This window comes from Talpa europaea (genome assembly GCF_964194135.1).
Source record: "Talpa europaea genome assembly, chromosome: 13".
Classification (NCBI taxonomy): domain Eukaryota; kingdom Metazoa; phylum Chordata; class Mammalia; order Eulipotyphla; family Talpidae; genus Talpa; species Talpa europaea.
The window spans coordinates 64,171,910-64,199,898 of record NC_140080.1 but is presented as its reverse complement, the minus strand read 5'-3'; the positions used below and the strand labels follow the sequence as shown (position 1 = coordinate 64,199,898).

The 27,989-nt window shown below is 38.3% G+C and overlaps 1 protein-coding gene across 1 annotated transcript in view; it reads left to right on the top strand.

Moving 5' to 3' along the window:
* Positions 1–20,266, top strand: part of CHST9 (carbohydrate sulfotransferase 9) — a gene marked incomplete at both ends in the record, with an annotated part of 212,974 nt that extends 192,708 nt beyond the window's left edge. Inside the window, one exon of the mRNA XM_084252923.1 lies at positions 19,187–20,266. Coding sequence (XP_084109049.1) covers positions 19,187–20,266 — 1,080 coding nt within the window. The remainder of the gene's footprint in view (positions 1–19,186) is intronic.
* Positions 20,267–27,989: the final 7,723 nt, after the last annotated feature.

Below are 27,989 nucleotides of genomic sequence, written 5' to 3'. Positions count from 1 at the left end.
ATTACTGATCATAGATCACCATAACAGATACAGTGATGAAAGAAAAATCTAGAAATATTACAAGAATTACCAAAATGTGACACAGAAATAGGTACATACTATCAGAAAAATGGTAATAGTAACTTAATGCAGGGTTCCCACAGACCTTCAGTTTGTAAAACTGGCAATATTTGCAAAGTAAAATACAGTGAAGTGCAATAAACTGAGGTATGCTGGTAGTTTGTAAAATACTATCAGAAAAATGGTAATAGTAACTTAATGCAGGGTTCCCACAGACCTTCAGTTTGTAAAACTGGCAATATTTGCAAAGTAAAATACAGTGAAGTGCAATAAACTGAGGTATGCTGGTAGTTTGTAAAATACCAGTCATTTAACAGCTCTTCTATGCAGGAAAACAAAAACAAAGGAGAAATACCTCCCCCATTTTTAGTGGTGATTATTATCTTTGCCTGTGCAATAGAAGCTTTTTTACCATAGATCTAAGACCCTCCCCCAACCCTCTCCAGGAAAGTCCAGGCTAGTATTTGGGTTCAAGCATAACATAATCAAGAGAGGCTTTGTGCTTTGGAAGACCCCAACTATCACAAACACAGAAGTACAAAGTTTTTTTTTTTCTTTTAATGTTTTATTAAAGGTTGATAATCAATTGAACATCCACAAAATATGGTGGAGTGACACAGCAGCTGAAGTGGGCCCTGTCATCAGTGGAATAGGGTTGACTTAGGTGATAAAAAAAAAATAATAATAAGCCTTTGCCAGTGAAGCTAGAATCAAGGGATAGCTAGTTTCAAGGTCACCACCCCATATCCCTGGAAGTGGGAGGGTACAGGGGAAACTTGCATATCTTTACACTTTTATGCTCCAACTTTATTTTTCTGCCCCTTTGTATTTTCTTGTCTACATTATTTATATCCCCACACGGTTAGGCCTTACCTAGATACCTAGATAATATCTATCTGTAGCTAAGTAGTATCATCCTGAAAAATAAAACCACAATTGGTCATTTTTAGAATCTCTGTTAGATCATGTGCATCAAAACTATCCAACCAATTGCTGGTTCTTTCTCTCATTGTGTTATTATCCTAGTAGCTTGCTGAATGTGGGACAGTCTGCTCCCTGTGTCTTGAACTGCTCAAACCTGTTGTGCCATTGATTCTTCTAAGGCAGGGACCAGGTTTTGTCCTTTGTCCTGCCAGGCAAGGAATCTAACCCAGAAATAGAAGGGACAGGTGAAGACTACCCATCGTCTCTCTGAATAGTGGTCACACAACCAGGTGAAAGAAAGGACTGAGGGCAGAGAGAGCCAGACCTTATGTCTATTTCCATAATTGCCTGGAGAACAGTGAACAGTTTACTTGGGTATAGACTTAAGTACTTGATTTTTTTTTCTCAAATGTGAACATGTCAGTGGCATTCATTACTACCATGTGAGTGTAGCATGAAATTTACAACTCCTAAATTTAAAGTAGGACTGCATTACCTAGCACTATCCTTATCAAAATGGTCAGGCACTTAAGGAGGCAATTTTGACTTCACGAGTTTCTTTCTGTGACTTCAGCACTTAGTAAGCTAGTAAAGATCCCATCTTCCTAATTCTCTTTCATGATTACCTTCTAGCATTGGAAGTTTATTCCAAATAGGAAATTCTGTCTAATAGCTGTCCAGTTTATGAATCTTCTAAAAATGCTTGAGAGCAATACTGAAAGAATCAAAAGTGGTAGCACTAATGCTGCTTAACCAAGAAGGATTTAGAGAAAATGGCCTTTACTAAAGGTCAGATGGCTTCACAGGTAGGAAATACTTAGGTGTAAATGTCAAAAGACTAGGGCGTTTCACCTCTTTTAGCACAGTTCAAGAAAGTTAAAATATTAAGTAGGGCTGTCTGTGAATATAGACAACAGTCTGTGGAAATATATTAAGAAAAAGGGAGGCTGAGAATGCATCCCTTGGGTATTTAAAAGCATGAACACTGAAAATAATGGTTCAAAATAAAATTGTTTATTAGCAACATTGTGAAATCTATTAGCAATCTAATATGCAGATAGTTTTCACTGGAGTCCTCCGTGTTGCTGAATAATTGCAACCCATAATTGTAGTAGTCACTCAATGTTCCATATCATTTATTTGTTACAACAATCCTATGAGAATAGGTAATTTAATCTCCTTTTTGTACAGGTGAAAACTCAGGCATGAAAAGTTCAGTAATGTTTCATATCCTGCTGTGTTTGTCATTAAATTAATAATAACTGCTAGGATTATTATTAAGTGTTTAATGAGCTTTCTTTGTGTAGGCATTTTGCTAAGTCTTACATACAATTATCTCACTTAAACCTCATAACAGTAACTCTGTGAGGTAGGTACAAAACAGGGCAGTCAGGTTAGTGAAGTTGGTAGCTTTCCCAAGATCACAGACCATGGACAATCCAGTCCATTTCTGCAGCATCAGCACCAGCCACTACGCTATGCTGCTTTACAGATCCATCTGTAAAGGCTACAGTCTTAGCTGGACTCTGAATAGAGGTGTATCTCCTTCTGAAATCCTTTCTCCGCACTATGGTGCTACACCACTACTTGTTTTAGAAATTGTTCTGTTCTATTTAATTGACCCCACTTATCCCTAGTCAGCACTCCAATTTTGACACCAACACTGAAGTAATTGGTTACTAGACCTATAATACAGATGTTTATGATGTACTGAGTATTTTTTCAAAGCATTTTAACAGTCACAATGAGCGTATACTCACTCTGAGGTTCCTGTTGAGCATTAAATTGCTTTTTTAATTGAGTAAGTGAAAAATCAAGTGAATCTTGTCTAAGAGAAAAACTATTTGTCACCTGAAAAGAGATTAAAAACTGTAGAGGAGAAGGGGAGAGTACACACTGGAATAATCTGTTGCCCACTGGCAATTTTCCTCAGCAAAGCTCAGACAGGAGAATCATGGACATAAAATGAGAACTGAAGTAGAAACCCTTTGTCTCACCAACTGTCAAGTGTTCCCTTGTTCTTTCGACTCCCAGATAAGCACCTACTTCTAAAAAGTCTTCTCTAAGGCTTTCACATTACTGATAGTAATAATGGTGTTGTTGTATGTGTACTCGTGACCAAATGTGGGTTGCTGAAACTCTGTGCTAAGATATGTAGCATTTATTAAACAACTAATTTTTAAAAACAATAATAATTAACTTACTGGCTAGAATAAATGAATCACACCACATAAGATGCTATCCCTAACAGGCCAGTGCAATCTACATGAATGATTTTCTAGTCAGTCTCTCTTTTTTTTTCTTTTTTGAGGTTTTCTAGTTATTTCCCATTTCCATATACCTGAAGATCAGTAACTGGGTAAGAGAAAATTTTAGCTAAGCAGATTTTATTAGCAAAATGGTTAGTGCTATCATTTGGGATTTTTCTCTCAACACAGCAAACGACCTCAATACCCAAGCTCTACTTACCAGACATGCAATTAATAAAAGTCTTTTCACATTCTGTAGCTGACACCATCTCTGTGCAGATAATCTTTCTTTCACTTCTTGGGTTAAGCTATAGTCAAAATAGGCTGCCAAGTCAGTTTTAATCATATTTGAGTATATTTTCTATGATACAGTATTTTTTTGTCTACCTTTACACTATTTTACCCACGTTCATTCTCATCCTCATAAAGAATTAAATGACCTCTTCTCATCTTCTGAAATTGTGCGAAAGAGGCATTTTAGTTGTCATCATTTTGTATAAAAGTTGCTTATTGACATAAAAAAGATTATGTTTTAAGAAGTAATGATCAGGAGATAAGAAATATTTTTATAGTATATACCTAGCATTGCTTCAGTTAAGATATATTCCATATAATGATGCTAAAATAACTATTCCTTAGTATTTACAAACTCAAATGCTTTTTAAAAAAATCTATCAGTCTGAATTTTACTGTTTCCAACATTTGACCATTAGAAATAACTCTAATCCCATCGAACAAAAAAGCTAAAAATGAACAGCTGTCATTAATACCAGGCTAATTCTGTTAGTTATATATACATAAAAACATATACAGTTTATATATGCAAATATATGTTATATATACATATACTTGATGTTTTAGATTATTAACTCAGTTTTCAGTTGATTCAATTCTAATTTTTTATTTTTTTAATTATTTTATTTTTTTTATATATTTTTTACATTGTTGGTCTTTTTTTTTTTACAATGTAGGCTTTCTCACCTCAGTTCTAGTCCCCATGAAATTCCCACCATCAATTCACAATTCACAATGGTACACCAATTTGTGTACCATCACCATAATCCCTTACATACAAATGTGTGTGTGTCTAAGTATAGTTTAAACCCCTTAGACACAGTCTCATCACTCTCCATCAATACTCTTCCCTGATGCTGTGGGTAGACTTTTGTGTGTATCAGCATCCACTAAGGAAATGCTCCTTCATCCTCATCATAATCTCAGGAATCAAAGTGCCCTGGAGAGTTTTTCTACCTCTCACTGGAGAAGGAAAATGAGCAGACTTAGCTCTTTTATTATGCCTAAATTGAAATCAATTTTATTTAAACTTTGTTTTGTAAAGTAACACTTATCAGAGAACAAATTTCTTGGAAGGAGAAGAAATACAGACAAGTAGTGAAAATTCAAAGTACCAGTAAGCATCCCAGTGAAAGCTACATTGTCTTTATTATCCTTAATGTGGAAAAAGTTATTATCCACAGAAGTGTTACATTACATTGTATGGTCGGATCATCAAACAAGGATGAAATAAACAAGATTCTTCACTGTTTCATCACTGGTATGTGCCTTGCTCAAAATGTATTCGAAGGGAGTATTTTCATCATACTATTACTGGATAATTCAATTAGGCCAATGTTCTGTGGATGTGGAATAATGTAATTTACTATGTTGAATGATTTGGCCAATCAGATTTCTCTCATTTTCTAAGGCAATGGATTGACTAAAATGTGACCATAAACAACATAGATTTTATTAGGCATAATCTACTTTGTAAACAAATGAAATTAATTCTTTGTCTGACCTAAAGCTTTGAAAATGAAAGACCAAAATTGAACACATGCTTCCAATTTTGGTTCTGTTACTAAGATGACACTTAATATAAAAGTTACAATTTAACTTCCCCTCAAGTATTCCATACTTGAGTCTAAATGACTCTTAGAAATATGTTGTCAACAGATGGGAGCCACTTATGGCCTCATAAACTCCAAAGCAAGTGAAATTATCTCAGCAAAATAGAAAGATTACAAGGAAGCTTCATCTGGTTATCTCAGAGATGATTAATGCTTTGCATATTGGTTCAATGGTGCAATGAGTATTGACAGATAATCAACCTTCTTCATCAAGAGAAATACTGGAGACAAATGCTAGTGATGTATGTTTTTAATCAATCAATAAGCAATTTCAACATGTGCCCTGTGTTTGGAGCTGTGCTAAGTGCTGTGGAAGATGTGAAAGAAAGTGTTCTAAAGGGATTTTATATCCTGAAAGAGAGATTATATTCCTTAAACACTACACAGAAGAGCAAAACATGTTGTTACTTGCTCGATTATTAACTACACAATATGGAAAGTGTGGGAGTTTGGAGAAGTGAACTATCAATGAAAAGGGTCAGAGAAGAATCACTAAAGGCTCTGAAAACCAAAGCTTTTCCCATTTGATTCAGCAGGAAATATAATGTAGCGGTGGTACTAACGACTTTGGAGTTAAGAAATAACCTCAGAAAAATCAGTGAGGAATTTGCTTAAAACATAACTTGTATTTCCTTTTTACTTTATCTCTACTGGTACCAGTCACTGCTTGATCTCTCTCTCTCTCTCTCTCCAGGCTACTCTGATTAACTCCTGCTTCCACTCTTACCAACCTCCACTGCATTCTCCTCTTGGCCAGCAGAGTGATCTTTACAAAATATCCTTCACATATGACAATCCCCTGTCTACAAACCCTGAGTGGCTTATATTATACCTCTGATAAAACCCAAAGTCCTTCTGTGATCTTCATTTTCTTATAGCCCTACAGGTTGCAGTCCTGCCTTCCTCTTTGATACCGTCTTGTGTCAATGGGTCCTTCTCACTCACGTGACAACCACAGCAGGCTGCCCTCTGTCCTTGTACCCAGCTGACTCACTCCTGCATGTGGGCTTTTTGTTTTCACTACCCCTGCCTGAAATCCTCAACTCCCAGATCTCAGGCTCCTTTTCATTCTGATATCAGCTCAAGCAACTTCTCCACAGATAGCTCTTCCCTGTATATCTGTTTGATGCAGCCTCTCCCACTCTCCCTCTGCCATTCATGCTCTAATTAATGTTTGCATCACACTTATCGCCATTATTTTTTTCTTGCTTATTGGTTTACTTGTTCATTATCTATCATCACCCAGTAGAATGTGCTTCTTGAGAGTAAGTGTTGTTTGCCTCCTAACACCAAAACACAGTGCATATATTAGGTCTTCAATAAATACTTCTCAATGAATTTATTGTTTAATTGTTTCTGTTAACAGGGTAGAACAATGGTCTAGGCATAGTTCTTTAGTCGCCAGGGTTGAAAGATTCTGTCAACTTTCTTACCTTCTGCCCTATCCAGGCTCACAGCTTACAAATGCCCACACTTTGTTTTCCCATTTTCACAGTCTCTGAAATGCCAAGATAAAAAAGTAAGTTGGAAAAGGCCACTGTGGAACAAATAAAAATATCCCCACCCCATAACCACCAAGTCTGAATACATGTGTTTTTAATGGGAATATAGAGGCAGAAGAGGAAATAATGATGCCATGAAGATAAGGAGCTTTGTTCTAAGGCTGGTGTGAAAGCTGAATGATGATCACAACCTCCATGTGATTTATGCTACATCATGAGAGGCCCAGAGTCCAGGCAGCACAAGCTCACATCATGGCTGTCTGGGAGCAACAGCCCCCTACCTCTCTGGTCACACTAAAGTACTTCATATTGTTGAGTGGAGCATCAGTTCTTGGCACACAGCATACATAATTCAAACTGGAGAACAGGAGCAACCAAAGGTTGAGTAATACCTACTGCCACTCTAGTTGAGCTGGCACAGGCACATTTGGCCACATCAAGGTAGCTCAGAATAAAGGAAGGTTTTCACTAGGATCCTAGTCAAGGAAATGCTCTTTTAATCACAGAGATGGTAGCACTGGGAGCCCCTTGAGCTAAAAGTGTGATATGCACATGATATGGGGCCAAATTTGATGTCATCTCTAGCAGTTGCTAACTGTGCAGTGAGCCTGTATGATGGAAACATGATCGCATCTACCTGACAGCGAGGGTGAGGGTTAATCTGTGCAGCACCTGACACACGTGGTGAACATCATTGAAACTCATGCCAAACCCACTGACACCACTCATCTTCCCCCTCCAATCTTAGAAGTTGTTGTTTTACTAAAGGAGAATAGAGGCCTGGCAGGGCTGAGACAGGCAAGCGGCACTATCAATTAGCAGAAACATACCCCTCACCCCCCTCTCAGGAGGGAGAATGCTCTGCACCTGGGAACCTCAACATAACATATAGTCATGAGTCACACGTGAAGAAAGAGGGCCTGTCCATGGTCTGAGAAGAGAGAATTTACAAGTTTTTTCTTTGGTTTTCACAGGAAAATGGTGTTCGAATCCATCCATTTTCATCTTGTTATAGTATTGGCTTTAGACTTTCTATAAGTAGCTTACAATTATGGGAAACCCTAAGAAAATTCTTGGTAGGGAGCCTAAGACTTCCTTTTCCCTTGTATGCAGGAGAGGAGGGTGTGATCCTATTGCGATATTATTTCTGAACAAAGCATGCCAAGAGATGTTTGTTCTGTGCAAGGGAAATTATGATACAGGGTCTGAAGGGCTTTAGAGAATGATGCTTGCTTTATGACGTGCCATATTATAAATAGAATAGGTAGAATACTGTCTGTTAGTGTCTCTATATAAGGGAGTTGTGTTTGGATGCCAACTGCAGCCCCTGCCAGTGCTCCTCTTATTCTCACAGCTGCCATTGCTGTTCCCAGGGCTCAAGCTGCTTTAGACTAGTAGATAACAGGCGGGGGAAGAAGCAGTTCCCTAGGTACATGCAGCTTCCTGGGACTAGGGCTCTGCCTAAAGAAAGAAAGAGAAACCAGTCTGTGTTGGGCTGTCCCCAGCTCCCCTTCCCCTTCACCAGTTGCATACGTGCACTGACCAAGATTGGGCTGCAGGTGATAGGACCGCCTCTGGCATCCTTCCTCTTCCAGTAGGTCATTCCATCCCACTTCTGGGGAACAGACACTGAAGACTCGTAGACGTGGGCTAAGGGCTCAGGAGCAGTGCAGCTCATCCCAGGTCTTCACAAGAGAGAGAGACCAAAAGGAAAGACCATGGCCGTGGCCATAGATGCTTCTTAGTAGCTATTTCAATGACTTTTGGAGCCAAGTACGATCATCTTGAGGAGAAGCTACCCATTTTGGCAACCCAAAAAGCCTCAAACCTTAGAATTAACAAAGTAATAATTTTAAAAGATAGTCAATAAAATTTGTCTTAAAGAAGAGTTAAAACTTCATGAATATCGATTGAACATCACTTTGTTTTATTACAGTTCTATATACTCTGACCCTCTCAGACGGTAACTCTGCTCCCTTGCCTGTCTGTATACTTAAGCTTCACTGGGACTTTCTGTCTTACACTCTGTTTTTCCATTCTTTATTACTCTTTCCTATTCTTCCTCCAAAGAATCCCCTCAGAACATGGCCTCAGGATCCCCATGGCGTGATAGGGAGCTAGGGACAATCTCTCTTCCTAGAGCCACGGCAACACTGAAGAGAGAATTGCCTGCTGCGGACTGAGGGTTGGGCCAGGCTTTGGGGAGGCAGCCTTGAGTAAAGCTGAGTTGTCAAATATGCAGACGACATGACCCGGAGAGGCGTGTCACTCGAAGAGGCTGACACAGGCGTATCTGATCTGAGTCTGGCAGATGCTTAACCAAATAAGTAGAATGTGTTCCTGCCACTGTCTCTGCTGCTCTCACAGTTGGCATTGCTACTCCCGGGCTCAAGTAGCTTTTGATTAATGGGCAGTGAATGGGTGAAGGAATAGGCCCTCATATATGTGCTGCCTTCTGGGCCTGAACTTACCTATACTAAAGCCTTTAGCTCCACCATCATGTTGATGGAGCTCTGCTGGTCCCTGCTTCTCTTTGTGACTGCTTTTTTTTTTCTTCTTTATCAATAATTGACCAAATCTCTTCATATTTTCTAGAGTCCAGAGAGGAGGTGAACCAGTGGGTTTTGCTAGTTACTATCCATGTACCAGGGCAGGTTTTTGCTCCAAGTTCTCTTCTTGGTTGCCAGCTGGCATCTGGATAAGCTGTCTTTACAACAGGCACCCACTCCTAATCAAACATGTGTCCATCCCTATCATTGCAGGCCCTGTCGCCATGGTCAATCTGAAGTTGGGAAGGCAGGCATTATGGATAACATTTCCATTGTAGAGGGAAAGTTGGAAAAGAAAGACAGAGAGATGAGCTGTCTTAACATTTTGGAGAAATACACTATATATCAGACACTGTAACCATCACTTTATAACCACATCTGTTTAATTAATTCTCAAGAAGACTCATCTTTCCCATCAGCAGACTGAGATTTTACCATGACCTTGGATAAATGGGTCTGAAGTGGGATTGATCTGACTCAAAATACAGCATTCTTTATATTTTGCTGAGTTATCCATCTGCTGTGCTCCTGGCCTCACAATAGCTTTCTTCTGTCTTGCCCTTCCACTCCCATCCGATGGGGGCACCCCAACTCCTTCCACTGCTGATCCATGTCTCTGACCCTCCCTGACCCCTGAGATGCCCCAGTCCTCTCCCAATGTCAATTTTACCCCATGGATACATTCCCATTGCCTGTGAAAATGTCTTGCTTACTAAGCCTTGCCTTTAACAACACCCCTTCCTTCCACCAGCACCCACCCAAAGGCAGAAAACTTTATACACAAGCATTTCAATCCAGAGCAGCTGGTTCCTTCTCCCCCACTGAGATTAAGAACAAGAATTGTCCAGCAACTGCATTTTTTAGAACAAGGTATCAGAACTAGAGCACCAGCCTCCATTTCTCCTCCAGAACCCTCTCAAATGCACACACACACACATTGTTTGTCTTCAGTGCCAGGAGAGGCTGCCTGACAAATCCTAATTTTAAAAAACTAAGTGTCAACAAGGAATTAAGGAACCTGATTCCAAATCTATGCAATGTCTAAAATTCCGGTAAAATCCTAATAGTCAAACATTTACTTCTTCTTTCATACCAAATGTAATTGACTATAGTTTGTCATTCTCATCCACACTTGACATGTGCAGACATACCTCAAAAATAAAATAATGAGGAGCAGACATTTTAAATGTCTTTCACTTTATCATGTTTCAGCTCCTTGTTAAAGTTTTGAGTTTCATTCAAAAGCAAGGTGTTCTGCTCACTAAAGCATCCTGGGATGGAAGTAGAGAACTGGGCTGTTCCCCACTTCCCATTGACATCACAGAGTGACCTTAAAGAATTATTACTCAGGTCTAAAATATAATTATTACTCAGGTTTGTAATAGTGTATATAATATCATATACACTATTATAAACTATATATACACTATATATGTAAATTTGAAAGAAAAGAATAGCCTTATTTATTCAGTATAACTTAGAAGCAAGATAAAATGATAAATCTATAAAGGCATATTGAACCCATTGGGGAAAGGCTTATCTTCTTACATACATTAAGATTATGTCTGTTTTTAGCTTCTGGTCTTGCCATGCCAGAGAATAACACTATTCTCAATAGAAAATTCCCCTTGATTTCATATGTATTACATCCTCAGTCCTCATATTTTAAGCTTCTTTGGTTTAAAGGGAAAAATTAGAGTGGAATTACATTTAAAATTGAAAGAATTGGCCAAAAAAAATTTAATGCCAATCCTTGAAACACAAACTGACCATAGAAATTTGCTTCTTGGATCAAGTTCAATAGCCTCACTACTGAAACTTATTCTGTATTTAAACCATTTAAATATTTTGAGGATTGTAGTTTGGAGGTAATTAAAATTCACTAGTTCTTCCCTTTACCTCTAACCCCAAGTGTTTGTTATTCTTCCTTATTACCAACAATTGTGCTTTATTTCCTTCTTCTTCCCCTCTGCTTTTGTCTGAAATTCTATTGATTTTTCCCATTTCTGTGTCTCAGTCATCTTCATCTTTCTTTCTTCCACTCATCTTTATCTCTGTTGAACATTTATTAACTTTGCCAAATGTTTTGTGATAGAGTTTTTTATAAAAAAAACAGGAAAAAATGCATCAGTATTAACTTAGAAAATGCTTGTCATATAGAAATTGTCAGTAAATCAGAATTGATTAAGTCAATAAAAATACCTAATATTTATAGAGAACATACTTTTTGTTACACACTGTCTATACTTATTTCCTATCATTCAATTACCTTATAAGGAAGATGCTATTATTAATTCTCATTTTACAGATGAGAAGCTGAACCTTACAAAAATAAAATAGGTTAGCCAATGTTACCCAGATTGAAAATGGTAGAACAAAACTAGGTTCATATGACTTAAGTTCTTACTACCCTGCTTTCTTATGACAGGATTATGCTTGGAACTGTATATCAATTAATTTAATGGTTATTAAACAAGAATATATTGCTTGACATATGGTGCAACTGAAAAAAGCCATAAATGACTAAGAATGAGGCATGAAGCTCAGCTTTACCAATAGTTGTGCTAACTTGAGAAAGTCTCGGGATTTCAAGTCCATTATTATAAAATGAATATAACTGTATCACCTTTGGGTGAATGCCTTGATTAAATCATCTTATTCCTGCCATCATCTTTTAATTAGGGGAAGCAAATGGAAAGGAACATTCAAAAGAGAAGAAACAAATCAAAGAGACAGACAGAAAAGGGAAATGATTTGCATGGCACATATTTCCTCCAGGAAACCCTCACTGACCTGCAAACTGAGGCCAAATGCCCCTATTTTATGCCCTCCTCATGCATGTTCTTCCTCTGTGTTATTAACTTGCCTTAAATATGGTAAATTCTTGGTTTTCTTTTCTGTATCCACCTTCCCTGACCCCAACACTGCCCAAAAAAATTTCCTTTTTCTGAAGCTGGATATCTTAAATAAGTTGCTTAATATTTTTGAGGCTCCATTTCTTCCTCTGGAAAATGAAAGTGAAAGATTGTAGATGGCAGTACGTGTTGTAAGTCTGCACATGGGGTTAGAGGTAAAGGGAAGAACTAGTGAATTTTAATTACCTCCAAACTACAATCCTCAAAATATTTAAATGGTTTAAATACAGAATAAGTTTCAGTAGTGAGGCTATTGAACTTGATCTTATTCAGCAAACACAGTGTGGTGCCTGCAACTGGTGTCTAGGCAGTACCATCGAGACCATAACGCAGCTAATAATTCCAGCAGTCACCAACCCCCACACCTGTATACCTAGCTCTGGAGTCCTCATGCGGACATCCCTATCTTGTAAAGGTACCACAAACCCAAAATTTCTGAAATTAAAGACATTGATGCCCACAGCTACTTTTCCATAGCCTACTGAACCACCTGCTACTCCTCTCTGGGAAACAGGGAGTCATTTTTTTCCTTCACCCCTACTCTTCCAGTCTGAGCAGTTTGCCTCAAGTCAAGTCATTCCCTTCATCTGACCCCACTGTCCTAGTTCCTCACATGTGAACTCCTGATAAGCAATCACTGTCCTCTTCTAGATGACTCCCCACCCCAGAGTGCAGTCATTGCTTGGGATATTCTTTCCATGTTTCTGCCTTATTGGAAATCCTGTCACCTACAGGGCAGAGTCTAGACAATTCCAACTGGAAAGAGTCCCAGACCTGCATGCCTCTCCCTCTGTTCTGAATCTTGTTCCCCATGAATCCTCCCTGTGGCAACATGTGCAGTCCTTTCCATCTCTGATTTGTCTGCCTGTCAACTTCCCATTCATCCTCCCAGACTCATCTCAGATACCCCTTCCTCTGTGAAATTTGCACCCAAAATCTCTTCAGAAAAAAAATCAATGACTTTTCTCTCTATTCCCCAAATATCCTATGTATCCTTTTGCTATGGCCATTAATACATTTTTGATAAATTGTCTTTTTCTAGCAATTCAATTAAAATTGAAGAGCCATAAATTTTATTTTATCCTTGTTAATACAGTGCCCAAAACAGCATACAGTAGTAGTTCAATCCATATGTATTGAATAAATGAATGAATGAATGAATGATCAAGGTCCTAGACATAAACAGTTTCCACCAGTTTCACAAAGGTAATTTTTTACAATAGTACAGCACTTATAAATGGCATAAAATCAATGTGAGTTACTTGCCTGGATAAGGAACATAGAAATAATACTGCTGTTCATTTCAATCAAATTCATATATATGCTCATGCAAGATACTGTTCTAATGTGAGTGGGGGTTACGTAGATTTATAAGACTGCATAGTGACCTAAATAAATTGACAATAAACACCTAGATGTAACAGCTAACTCAAGTAAAGCAAAAAAATACTAAACAACACACAGACTGGGTCAGATTTGTCTTTATACTCTGCACGCCATCTTCTGCTTTCCCTGTCTCTGTGATAGCACACTGGTAAAGCCTTTGCCACAGTGGTAGTAGATCAGCGAATTGTGCAAATACCTGTTTAGCATCTATTTTCCCTACAAGAATATTAGCTGCATGTGGTCAAGCTCCACGCTTGTCATATCCACCCCACCAGTGCTGGCATCCATGCTGGCATCTGTCACCACACCTGATGTCGGATAGCTGTCCCGTGTCTTTCCTTGGGGGAAAATGATTAATTTCAGGACTGAATATCAGAGAAGATTACACAGAGGCTGTATATTGATACAGAGGCATTAAAAGCTAAGAAGCACAATGTTATCCAATTTGCATCAGAGGTAATAAATATTACACAAATGTTCCCATTAGACTTCTCGGAATATACATCGTTTAACAGTAGTTTATGTCTTTCAACTAATTTTGTAATAATATTCACTCATTAAATGTTTTTATGGAGAACTGTAGCTTTTTGCCATAGCTTACAATTTAGTTGTGCTAACAGTTTCTCCAATAAGAAGATCAAGTAACAGTGTCAGCTGGAATAACATTACTTTCCCACAGGTAGTACAGACACTGTGCTAGAATTCCTCACTGGAGTAGAATTCCTCACTGGGTGATTTTTTTAAGAAATCAGGATTTTATATCAACCTGAGAGATGTGGAAAGTCTCAAGGAGGGGGAGAAATGGACAGGAACTTCTGGGAGCCTGAAGGAAGCCCTTAGAGGACAGAATATGTGTCAGGAAAGGAGCAGAACACAAAGTGACAAGTGACAGCAGCGACAGGCTGTGCAAGCCAGCTAAGAAGTTCATGCTTTAGTTTAAATATTGTTGAAAACAAAACAAAATGAGAAGAAAAATATCGTTGAGCTGTCCCAACTTTAAAGGACAAAAATAATATGTTTTATGAATACTAATTTGGTAACAATTTTCAGAGAGATTAATTAGGAGGATCCTAAAGTCCAATTAAGAGATAATGGGGATAAAAAGAGACTTTTAAAAAGACATTATGAAATGTAAATTACCTAATTTACTTTAATTTTTAAAGCATCTCTCAGATTTTGTGAGAAGACAACCAGAATGTAATAGAACCATTTCTAAAACAGGAAAACATGTAGGAGGAACCTCTTTGGGAAGGGGCAGTAAGTTAGTTTTATTTCTATTTCTTTTAGGGATGATCAGAATGAACTGCCCCCAAAGAAAAATGGAGTTGTAAGACTTGACTTTCTTTATTATTGCTGTTGCTGTTAATGTTATTGGCATTAAGATGATGATGGAAATCCATTGGTATCAGCCTAAATTTAATATGTGATTAACCTCTTTGTTAGGACATCAGACCCCTCAATCATGACAAGCCTTAGTTATGATTAGAAGGATATGGAGTTGGGGTAAGGGTGGGAGGGATTTTACCACATTTTAATGATTTCAGTAGGTTAGCGATGGTGAATAAGGTGTTGCCGGGAGGTCTAATAGACATCCAACTAGCAGCCCCATGAGGTATGGTTGTTCTACTTTAGAGAATTGACCCCTGTCCATATCTTGATGTAAACAGATCTGAGGAAACTGACTAGTACTATATAAACTAATGGGAGAATGAAATCTTATGTATGAGCAGTGACCCTTGCCCTCATACGATTATTCCCATTGCCAAACTAGTCATTAGAAATTTTCTTGGGAAAACTGAACTTCCAGTGGAGAGAAGTGAATAAATGTGAGGGGTGTTCCATCTTTTCATGGGGGGGGTCAGCTTCCAACAATCTTTGACCCTACCTACTGGCCACCATACTGGTGTCTTTATTTTCGCTAATATGAGATGGAATCTTATGTTTTACTTTCTTGGCTATTCTCTACTTCAGTGCCGTTGCTCTACTACCAACTCTACTACCAACTGAGGTTTCTACCTAGAAAACACCTGGTAGCTTGTTCAAATTATAGTCAGGAGCCCTGTCCCAGAGATTGTTCTTCAGGGTGTCCACAGTGAGGCCTGGAAGTCCAGATTTCCTGCCAGCCTCCAGGGGTTCCAAGGAAGCATTGAGTGACTTTGAACCAATCTGATTTGGCAGGAGGTAAGGCTCCAAGCCCTCCACACGTGCTTTAACACCGGCAGCTCTGCATTTGCCTGCTTTATTTGCTTTATCTTCTGCCAAATACTTGTTTGAGTATAGATTTTCAGTACCTTAACATAAATTGGTAAATTATTTATCTAAGTTAACCTTGACTTTGATTAACACTGTTTTTCTTCCACAAGGTCATAAGCATTTGTTTGGGAAAACACCGTTAAATTATAATCACATTCACTCATTTGGTAATTATTGATTGATTATCATTGTGTCAGGTACTGGAGATCCAAAAGACAGCAGCAAAGATAACATCTCTGCAGTCATATTCTAGTGCAATCAAGGTAGAGTGGAATGGAATAGGAAAAAAAGCAACATGGAAGGAAATAAAATCATGTCACATTGTGTTATGTGTGATGAAGGAAATCAGCAGAATTCTGCAGGAGAGAATCTTAGAGGAGAGCATAACTCAGATAAAGTGAACAGGGAAAGATCCCCTACAGAGGTGACTTTCTGGGAGCTACAGAAAGAAGAACTATTTGTGCTGGCTGCAAAGAGCTTGGATAACATAGTGAACTTAACCAAAGAATTGCAAAACTGAAATGAGTGTGAAGGTTAGACTATGCTGGTCTGAGACATGACAAAGTAGTGCAGGCAATGGCAGGTTCTGTGTGAAATAAAGAACACCTCAGGGCCTCCTTGGTGGCGCAGGGGGTTGGGACGCAATCTATGAAGCTCTCTGCAGCCATTGCAGCATGAGTTACATCCCCAGCCAGGGAGCCACCCACATGGCGTAGTAGCAGACCTCTCCTGACTCGCCCATTACTCCCCTCAGCGGTGTAATTCGGTCAGTCTGACTGTTCTGTTCCCCACTCTGTCTCTAGTGAATCCTCTCACCCTCCATATCTCTGGCCTGTACCCCAGTTCTTGTATACATAAATGAATAAATCTTTAAAAAAAAAAAAGAAAGACAAAATACTTCAGTTAACAGTGAGGTGGTCAGCAACTGAGAGTGATGGATAACTGAGTCATCAACATAGCAAGAGTGGGGATGAAGAAACAAAGGCTAAGTTAGGAGGTTAAGTTTTCAGTGCATAAGGTGGAAAGGTTAGTGGTAAAAGCAGGTGACCATATGAGGAGGAAGGGAGACTCAGCAGAATCTGTGCTTCAAAAAAGCTAGAGGTTTTGTGGGGGGCAGGGGGAATGTCCTGGAAGCAGCAGAGTTATAAGGAAATAACTTCCTGCCTTCTGGTCAAAGGAACAAGTGGTTTCAGAGAAGCGAAGTTTCATCTGTATGAAAAATTCAAGTCTCACATACCAGCCAGATTTCATGTAGAGAAAGTCATGAAAATAAACATGCAGAGTCCTTAGAGATTGGAGGGGAATTTGATGACCACAAGTCAGAGAACAGGAAGTCCAGTGGAAGGCTGATTTTGGTTTTGAGATTTGGGGGGGGGTTGCTTGTTTTATTATTGGGACAGGAAAGACAACTGATTAAGGCTTATTCAGAGACGCACAAATTATAGTCTGGATAATGGTGGACAACTGGGGAACCATGAAATTCACTAGGTTTCATTTTACTCACTGGGATAAAATGTTATTCCTATGACCACCACTATTATAATAATAATAGCAATTTATAGTTGCAGTAGCAATAGAAATATAGTGGCAGTCTTATTTCAGCCTGTTCTCAGTACCTCCCATGCAGTCTACCATTAATCCCATGATCTTTTAGGCCTCAAGTCAAATTTTGTATTATCTGTGAAAACTTACAGACTACAAGTCATTGATCACAGTAAAGGGGAATTCAGGGCTTCTAAGTCATCCTGGAAGTCTCTGAAAAGAGAACTGTGAAATGACTTTATAGTTGAAACCCCCAATAGTTGGGTCAGTGGTGGAAAAGATTTGAGTTGCTGTTTCATGGGGCTAGACAAGTTGGCATGTAATGATCCTGTATTACTCACCCAATCTTCTTGTACTGGAAAGAATCGATATCTCCCTTAAAAGCTTAGCTAGTAAAAAAACATTGGTATCTAGAGGTGGCTACCATCCATTGTACTTATTCATTAATTTTCCCAGTTATACACTGACAGCCATATAAATATCTTCAGTCGAGTCTTCTCAACCATTCTTTTCAAGTCTAGGTAAGATCATGTTACTTCTCTGCTCGGAGACCTCTAATGTCTCCCTACCTAAACCAGAGTAAAAGTGAGAATTCTGACTATCTTTGTCCTATCGGAGAATGCCACCCTGTAATCCTGGTCTTCCATATAAGGATCTAGTCAGATGAAAAATAAATGGTAGATGGGTAGTGGAATGATTCATTCCACTAGAAAGAGAATTAAATACTCATTCTACATTTGATATAATTTTATATAGCGGGGCATCAAGTAGACTTTTCTGGATTTCCAAGTCATTTTTCACTTAGAAAGAGGGTGAATTATCATACATAATCTTCTGCATGAATGAATTTGTATGATAGCATGATTATAGTTCTTAAATTATTGTGATAAATTAATTTAGAAAATAACACATTTTCCAAGAGAAAAAATATATATCACTTTTTGCAAGTGCTTGAAAAACTGAAATGGTCACCAGAGTTTTATAATTAACTACGATTTTAAGTTTACAACATTGAACCTCCCTGTACATTACAGATTATTCTCAAAAACAACAAAAATCTCAATCCAAGATACAACATACAAATTTTGTATCTACATTCAGATGCACTAACTAAATCATTACTTGCAGGTCTAAGTAGCTCCAGAATCAATGACCTGCAGAATGAGTGAGTTACATTCTATTCAGCTACAGTCAAAACTTAAGATGAAAATTCAGGGTCCTTTTCCATTTTGTGGATACTGTATCCTTTTATTATTGCATTTTCTAAGATTATATAATTGATAACCATATATATAAAGAGAGTATAAAAATAATTGTAAACTTACTATGACCATAGATTCAAATCAACAACTAGTAGTTTAATCCCAATAATGTCCAGATAGTTTATCAGGAGAAAATTTATTAACATAATACAGCACCAACATTAAATGAATAAGAAGCAACCCAGACTAATCAATACAAAGTAATAATCAAAATCAACAAGCAACTATAAACCAGAGACACACTATGGTGGGGGGGGGAGGTGGGGGGGGGAGAGTAAGAACTAGAGTCAAAATAAGGGAGGGGTGCAATTGTATGGGGAATATAACCAAAATGAAAATGCATACATTGTGCAGATGAAAAATGATGTAAGAATTATATAAAATAAAATATTAAAAAAAATACTAAATGTGAAACTTTGATTCAAAATGATGCATGAATGCCATTTTTCATTGTTAGGTTTCCTGTGAAGGAACTTACTACGAAATGTATATCCAGCATGCTTTACTAAATTGTTCTAGCAGCTTGAATGAACTGTGTTCTCAGTAATATTTTAAAACAAATATGTTAACTTCCTTATCTAATGTACCCCCACATGTGAATGAATATGCTTTCAACAGCCCTCCTCTGTTTTAACAGAACTCCAAGCCCCACATGGGAGCAGATCCAAAGGAAAACCTACCCAACTCTGAGAGACCTACTACAATCTTAACAGACACCACCCATTCACCAGGGAAGACTCTGGCTTTGAGTAAAACCACTGGGTTTCCAACAATTAAGCTGATGGAAATACACCAAGGAAGTAAGACCCTTTTCAAGAAGTTTTTTGAAATGAATTGGCCTTTGGACACTCGCCCTTTAAACAAAAGTTTAGTCAAAGACAACAGATGGAAGGAAACCGATGTAACTCAAGAGAAACGCAGATCTTTCCTTCAGGAGTTTTGCAAGAAATATGGTGGGGTGAGTCGTCCTCAATCACATCTTTTTCATATAGTATCCAGGATCTATGTAGAAGATAAACACAAAGTCTTATATTGTGAAGTACCCAAGGCTGGCTGTTCCAACTGGAAAAGAATTCTGATGGTACTAAATGGGTTAGCTCCCTCTACCTACAACATCTCGCATGATGCTGTCCACTATGGGAAGTATTTGAAAAAGCTAGACAGCTTTGACTTGAAAGGGATATATACTCGTTTAAATACCTACACCAAAGCTGTGTTTGTTCGTGACCCCATGGAAAGATTGGTGTCGGCATTTAGGGACAAATTTGAGCACCCCAACAGTTACTACCATCCAGTGTTCGGGAAAGCAATTATAAAGAAATATCGGCCAAATGCCTGTGAAGAAGCACTAAATAATGGCTCTGGAGTCAAATTCAAAGAATTTATCCACTATTTGCTGGATTCCCACCGTCCAGTAGGAATGGACATCCACTGGGAGAAGGTCCACAAACTCTGCTATCCATGTTTGATCAACTATGACTTTGTAGGGAAATTTGAAACTTTGGAAGAAGATGCCAATTACTTTTTACAGCTGATCGGTGCCCCAAAAGAGCTGAAATTTCCGAACTTTAAGGATAGGCATTCCTCCGATGAAAGAACCAATGCTGAGGTCGTGAGACAGTACTTAAAGGACCTGACTAGAACTGAGAGACAATTGATATATGACTTTTATTACTTGGACTATTTGATGTTTAATTATACAACTCCATTTTTGTAGTTTACATACATTTTCTAAAACCCTATATTTTCTTCATGGTGATGGACTTAAATCAGCCATTGTAATTTTCCTATAATTCTTCCTATGAGAGAAATTGAACTAAGTGCAGTTGTCTTGATTTAATGAAGATTTTTACCAAATAGTATGACACCAATTGGCACAAAGTTATAGGAAAATTACCTACCAGAGACATGTAAACAATTCGCATTACTCTAAAATGTTTGGGAAAGAGCTGCTTTTGCATTATGGATTATATTATAGAAGTAATAACCAAGCCAGCTGCTACATTAGCTAAAACAGCCTCTTGCAATGGTAGGAAAAGGGATCCAAAATAGTATGAGTGTACGTCTGCATTCTGGAAGTTGTTGCTAATGTGCATGTGTATATTTTTAGCAGTCTGTGGTATATCAATCAAATATTAGAGGGTTTTCTTACAACCTGGAAGTCTTTCTACCACATGTAATGATAAATGACTTTTAAATATTTTGGACCTAGGCATTTTACTGTAGATTGGAAGACATTATGTGATTTACACAGCAGAAAAAACAGATGAGGTTTTGGTTTTTTAGCTCCTACAGCCAATAAAAATGCACAACATACTAAGATCAAAGCAACAAAAGCAACCATCCTCTTCCAGAAAAAAAAAACTCCAGGGAATTGATTGTTTTCTTTTGAACCTTCTATTACAGAGACAATATGAACAGAACTACTGAAGGCTGTCATGCCATCTCTGAAGCAGGCCTTTGAGAAGTTTAAGCCTCAGATAGAAATGTGCTCCTAATTCTGGCTTAATTGGGCAGGGGGGAAATTGTTTCAGGATGGAATAACCATCAAAAACAAAAGTTGCCACTCTGAATATAGACCTCAAACAATAACAACGTTTTATAAGTATATTATTTGAATCAAAGCATCATGTGCATAGCGTTCTATGTGGAATGTACCCTAAGAATAGCTTGTGTTTTCAGTGTAATTATTCAGCTTGGGAATGACTTCTTTAAAACTAATATACCACTTCAAAGATAGGTTATGTTCTTGGAGAATCAGCATAACAAGCGTCCCTAGAAATATTTTAATAGTTTTGTCCATAAACAAATTAAGGTATTTGCTTTTTAAGTCTTAAGATTACATACTAGCAATTTGCATTCAAATGCCATTGCATTCAAATATCAAATCAAAGTCTTGGAAAACAGGACCATGTGTCATCCCAGTGAAAAGTTGTAATGAAATGTGGAAATTTTTTCAAGACGCCTTAACTTAGAATATGCATTTGGATGGGAAACTTAGTTTCATCGGTTTACTGTTACTCCGGAATTAAACACACCACAAGTCATTCAAACCCTGTTTAGATGCATTTCTTGAACATGTTTTTTTCCCAAACTATCATTTTACAGTAAATATTCAGTAATGTCTCTCAAAGAAAAAAAGACATTAATATTTGAATCTTAATAAGCTAAGGTAGTTACCATCCTGCTTATTTCGTTTTGAGATTCCATTTCATGGCTGAGTATCCTGGAATCACCTCACTCTTTATTTACTCCTGCCCTGTCCCATCTGTGTCTTAAGGAGTGGGTAACTGCAATGGGCCTCCAAACTATCAATAATAAACCATCAAAACCAAAATTTTACTACTTTTCCACTCCATTTTCTCTTGCCTTTAGACCACACACTTAAGCAGTGCTCTTGTGTTTAAGGAGTTTTATTTAAAGCAATCTAAATTACATATTTTACATATAACAATACCACATAGACTGGATTCCTAGTAACTGAAAGACATCAAAAGTCTTTATTAGTGAAAGAGAGAAAATAAAAAATACACCAAGAAATCTGAATCTTGATTCCTAAACTACACAATACTGTTTTTAGATGGGCTCTGCTATAAAGGACAGATGATTTTCTCTTATTCCTAAAAACATATATATGGAACAAACCAAAAAAACCTTTCTTTTAATGACTTTGGAAAGGAAAATGGAAAACAAGTATCCTGGCTCTATTATTCATATTTCTAATGCACTTGACAGGGTGGAATGTACGAAGATGATATATGGGTGTATGTACATACATATCATCTATAGCTATATGCAGCTATATAACGTGTCTATGTACCTTATGTGTGGCTAGATCACTGGTAGTAGAAAAGAGGGTTGAGAGGTAAGAAGTGGAACCCAATGCTAGCTAATACAACTGTTGTGTACCTTTGCAGTACATGCTCCCTTCCCGGCCCTTTCCACTGGTTATGAAACCACAGGTTGTGCTTCCTCCTTTCCATCAAAAGACTCTCTGATGCTGTTCGACAACCTTCCTTGGTTGTGAGTTCCAGGGCGATGTGTATTTTTATGAAGGGCAAACCCACGTAATATATACTGATACTTCTTTCAAATGATTTCTTTTCATGTTAAGGTCAAAAAAAAGCCATCCTGGATCCCTCATGATTTTAAATTCTTATTTCACTGACCTCTCCTGAACTATTCACATTCACCTTTGTTATTTATGCCCACGTACAAACCACAGGTGAGAGCACCACTGCACCTTTGGACACGAAAATTTCATGGATTTAGTTTCCAAAAGGCAAGTGACCAAATCCAGGCTTCTCTTCCAGATGTCCAGTCTTTCCATTTTAGCATTAGCATGCTTCAGGTTTAATTATAAGTCCTCTAATTAAACCCTGAGGCTCTTATTTGTGTTTATAGGCAGCAGTAACACAGTAGGCAGACCACTTCATTCTGCTGTATCTTGTCCAGAATTAAGGTAATAAGTTGTCAGTTAAATCCTAAACCACAGTTATTTAACTGATAAATTACCTATGACTATGCATTATTGATGTGATTATGCCTAGAAACTTCCACAAACTTTAATGGAAACGTAGGAACAAGGACACCAAAATTCCTGATTTTTTTTTCATGTGTTTGGAAATATTCATTAAGTCAGTGGAAATATGGGGCCCTTGTTAAATTCTCTAACTTCACAGTCTAAAATATTATCTAGCAATCCAAGAAATACTTGGACACCATTTACAATTAGAAAAAAAGAAAGACTTTAACACTTTACTCATGAATAATTATTCTTCAAAAAAGTGTTATTGCCTTAAGTATATAGTGTTTAGCTCAAGGGAATATATAAGCAGATGCAGAGAATTTTGAATATTAGAGTTCCTTTCGAATAGATTATTTGCTGAATTTGTAGAACTTGGAATTAGTAGACTGAGGCTACAGTAAACCTCTCTCTACTGAGAGTTCTCATTTGACCTCTTGGGCCATCTTTAGCTTCTAGGCCTTCATGGAACATGGCGAAGCAGAATCTTTGCCCATAGCTAACATCCTGTGTGCACTGATATTTGAAGAATAGTTGGCTAATGGCATTTAATAGTAGCTCGGCTACCTGAGAAACTAAGACTAGATTTAACACTGTTTAGTCTAGTCCTACCTTGAGTCTCAATCTGTCATAACTATTACAATAATATTCATGGCATAACTAACTAATTCAATACTTAAGCGCTTTACATGGTTTTAAGTTTTTAATCTCCATAGCTGATCTAAGTTAGCTGCTCTTATAATCAATACCCCCCATGAGTAATATAGAATGTAATTAAGTAACGTGTCCAAAGAGACAGTGCTAGTAATAAGGGAGGGAGCGAGGATGAACCCAAGCAGCAAATCCACCACCAAACTTTCTTCTCAGAATATTAAAATTTAAATATTACTTTTGATTTCTCAACTACATTCAGAACACAAAAAGCAAGAAATACATATATTGGCACTTTGAAGCATGGCCATGAATATGTGTGTGTACATATGTATTTATCTTTAACTCTTTATTACATTTCAAATCAATTCATCCCTATTTTCTTGTTGAGCTAAACTGAGAGTCAAAGAGTTTATAAGAAATTAGACTCCTCCCCCCACTTTTGTAAATTCAATTCCCAGTTGATCGTTGGACACAATGTTTTTTTAATTGTATTTTTTATTTTATATATTTTTTACATCGTTCTTCATTTTTTTTTTTACAGTGTATGCTTTCTCATCTCGGTTATAGTCCCCATGAAATTCCCACCACCAATTCACACGTGAACCATCACTATAGTCCCTTGTGCTCTTCCCACCCCTGTGTCGATCCTACTCCCTTCTCCCCCACTGCCGAATGTCTCTGATTTATAGTTTGCTTGTTGATTTTGATTTTCAGTTTATTATAATTACTTTTTTTCCCCTGATTCCTTATTTGGATCCCTTACATTCCTCCTGTAAGTGAAAACATCCAGTGTTTTTCTTTTTCTTTCTGGCTTATTTCACTGAGCATGATCCTTTCCAGCTCCATCCATGTTGCTACAAATGGCATGAGTTTATCTTTTTTGATTGCTGAGTAATATTCCATTGTGTATATGTACCACATCTTCTTGATCCAGTCATCTATTTTTGGACATTTGGGTTGTTTCCAGAGCTTACCTATTGTAAATAGTGCTGCAGTACAATTGGACACAATATTTTTAAAAGAAAAAAAGCCCTTAGGACAAATCTAGCCTAATGAAAACAAAATAGGATTTTGACAAGAAAAAAGAAGACAGCTCCAGGAATGGGCCAGGTAAAGGGAATATAATCCAAGGAGAAAGTTCAGATCATTTTCTGCTCTAGGCACTCGACATCCAGGGGAGGTGGTCATTGTTCAGCAAGTCAGCCAGAGTAAGAGCATCATAACCACAGCTAGAAACTAAGCAATTGACCATAGTCTCTTTCTTAGTTGAGTTGTTCAATAGCTCTAAAGTAACTTAGGAAATAATAGAAGAGAAAAAGTCAAGATAAGTGCTCAGCCTTCTCTAAGTCTGCAACTCCACTGCCTGGGGAAGGCCAGGTCTGAGAGGTCTCCACAAGGAAGCTATCTCACAGCATTTATTTCTGAGAATTCTCAGAATTGCCTAGATGCTCACATCTTAGTTCTTCACCAAGAGCATATCTTTCCAGGCAAATTTATTCAAATTCACCTAAGCAATATTTTTTTTCATCCATGAAACTCTGCTTGAGGCTTACACTCTGTTTGAAATGCTCTTCTCTGTCTATACCCAGACATTCCATGTTAACTTAGCCAGGAATCTCTTCAGTTTTGGAAGCTTAGCACTTCATGAGCTCTCTGATCAATGGAAAAGGCAAAGTGATTTCCCCCCATATGATGTGAGTCAGTTCCTTCTGTTGCCAATGAATGTATGCATTCCTTCCTTTCTTTTATTTCTCTATTAATTCATTTGGTCTCTATATGAATATGAAACCTTATTGTTGTGAGAATGTGTTTTATGTCTTCCAAGAGGAAAAAGGAATTGTGTCTGTTTAATTTACTTTGCCCCAGCCTCCCCGGTGGCGGAGCGGTTGAGCGCTGGGTTGCGAAGCTGCCACAGCTTCTGCAGTGCTGGTTCAATCCCCGGCTGCTCCCCGGCCACCGGAGGAGGGTCCCACATGGCGCGCAGACCTCTCCTGCTGCCCACTGATCCCCTCAGCAGTGTATTTCGTCATTCTGCCTGTTCTATTTCCCGCTCTGGCTCTAGTGAATTCTTTCGCCCTCCCGCGCTTCTGACTGTACCCAGTGCTGGTATAAATAAAATAAATAAATCTAAAAAAAAAATTTACTTTGCCCCATTTCTATCAAAGCATGGAAAGAGTTAATTTAATTAATGCTTTTAATGATATAGTTTAAAGGTTCCTCTATTCCTTCTCTTAGTATATAACCTGTATATTTCTGCCTTACGACTTTCAGGCATCTAAGGATCCATGAATCCATGGATCTAAAGAGAAGATACTAGAGCAGCACCTTGGGACAGTGCCTAATTCACGTGCCTTTCCTTTACCACACCTTAATCTAAGTCTAGCTGTGGACACAGATCTTTCACATTTCCAAGATGATTCATTTGTTAGTTTTGTGAGGAAATGTTGAAAAATTCATTATTCTAGTTGATATGAAATCCATTTAGTAAGTAGTTGCTAGTTAACAGATATGGGAACAATACTTCACATTCATTTAGCGACATGAAGAGCATGCCTAATTCTCCCCACCTCCCACCCCCCACCACAACTCCATCTACTATTTTATGAATGAGAAGACTGAGTAGCAGAGTAGTTTGATGACAAGCCCCAGAGCCAGTTTCCAGTGAAGGTCTCTCAGGCTCCAAAGCTGAGCCCAAAAACTGGCAGCCCATGGACCAGATGTAGCCACAGGTGTGTTTTGATGTGGCCTACAGTGCTTTGTGTTTAATATTTGAATTAAGTGCCCACATTTTAAAAATGGGGCTCCTTCATCAACAATCAGGAACTTCTGTTATTCAGAATACTACATGTCCACCTGAAAATGGCTGGGAAGAATTGAAGTTAGCCCCTGTAGAAGAGGCTAGAGCCTTCACACTGCTCTCCACCCTGCCCTCATCCCCCGTTACCTTATGTGATGGCCCACTTACTGGCCCCTACTCTGAAGTGTATACTATTTCATCCACCACGCTTCCTCAGAAATAGTGATTCTTGAACATTTTATTTGACCATATTTGTTTTGTCAATCCATGAGGTCATCACATTCTGGGTCTCCTTGTCCACACTTAAGAAGCTGCTTATCCTTTCATCTTAAACCCAGTAGAATCACCAAACAAGATTTCCTTTTCGTTGAGGAAATCTCTTGACCAACAAAAAGGTGTTGGGAGAGAAGGTGTTGGGCTCAGGCATCTTTCAGCCTGAGCCACTGTGTGCCCCTGGTAACAACATTCCTCCCTGACCTCTTCAACAAGGGCTGAAGATTCTCATGCCCTCAGAACCTGTGTTTAGGGATAAAAATATTCCCACTGATTCATCCAGATTGCTGTTCTATAAACTTCGCTCTGTTTTGAAGCTGTATCCACCCTGCCTCAACTCTAAAAATACCTATTACACAACTTTCCCTGAGCCTTACCTGACTGATAACACCCTTCTCCACTGCAATCCCTACTATTATCCCAGGTGATAGGATAGCATTCATGTTCCACTCTCTTTGCTTCCTAGGGCTCTAATCTTCCCTCTTCCTACTTCAACTCTTTTTTTTTTTTTTTAATAGAGGCATGTTTATTTATTTATTTATTTGTTTGTTTTTTGTTTATACATGCACTGGGTACAGTCAGAAGCGTGGGAGGGTGAGAGAATTCACCAGAGCCAGAGCGGGCAGCAGAGCAGGCAGAAGGACCGAGGTACACTGCTGAGGGGAGCAGCGGGCGGCAGGGGAGGTCTGCGTGCCATGTGGGACCCTCCTCCGGTGGCCGGGGAGCAGCCGGGGATCGAACCGGCACCGCAGAGGCCGCGGGCAGCTTCGCAACCCAGCGCTCAACCGCTGCGCCACCGGGGAGGCCCCCTACTTCAACTCTTGAAAGTAACCATGACTCTTGAAAGAACAGAAAACCTGTGCTGAACTTGCCTCATTCTATACATCCCTTTCCTCAAAATAGTTCCGAAGTTTAGAAAAATGTCCTTGAGAAATACTATAAACTCACAATACCAGCATAACTACCAACTTAAAATAACAATAGTATTAGGATGACTGTCATATGCTTACGAAAAATCAAATCCTGATTTAATTTAAAGAGTCTTCAAAAAAAATAGTGCATGAACCACCTATATCAGAGTTATACAATTTTTTGTTAAAAACAAATACCTGTTTGTCAAAATCTGTGGAATCTGTGGAAGCTGCATGGAAATTTTCTTGTTTAACAGTCTTCTGGGATGTGTTTTAGATA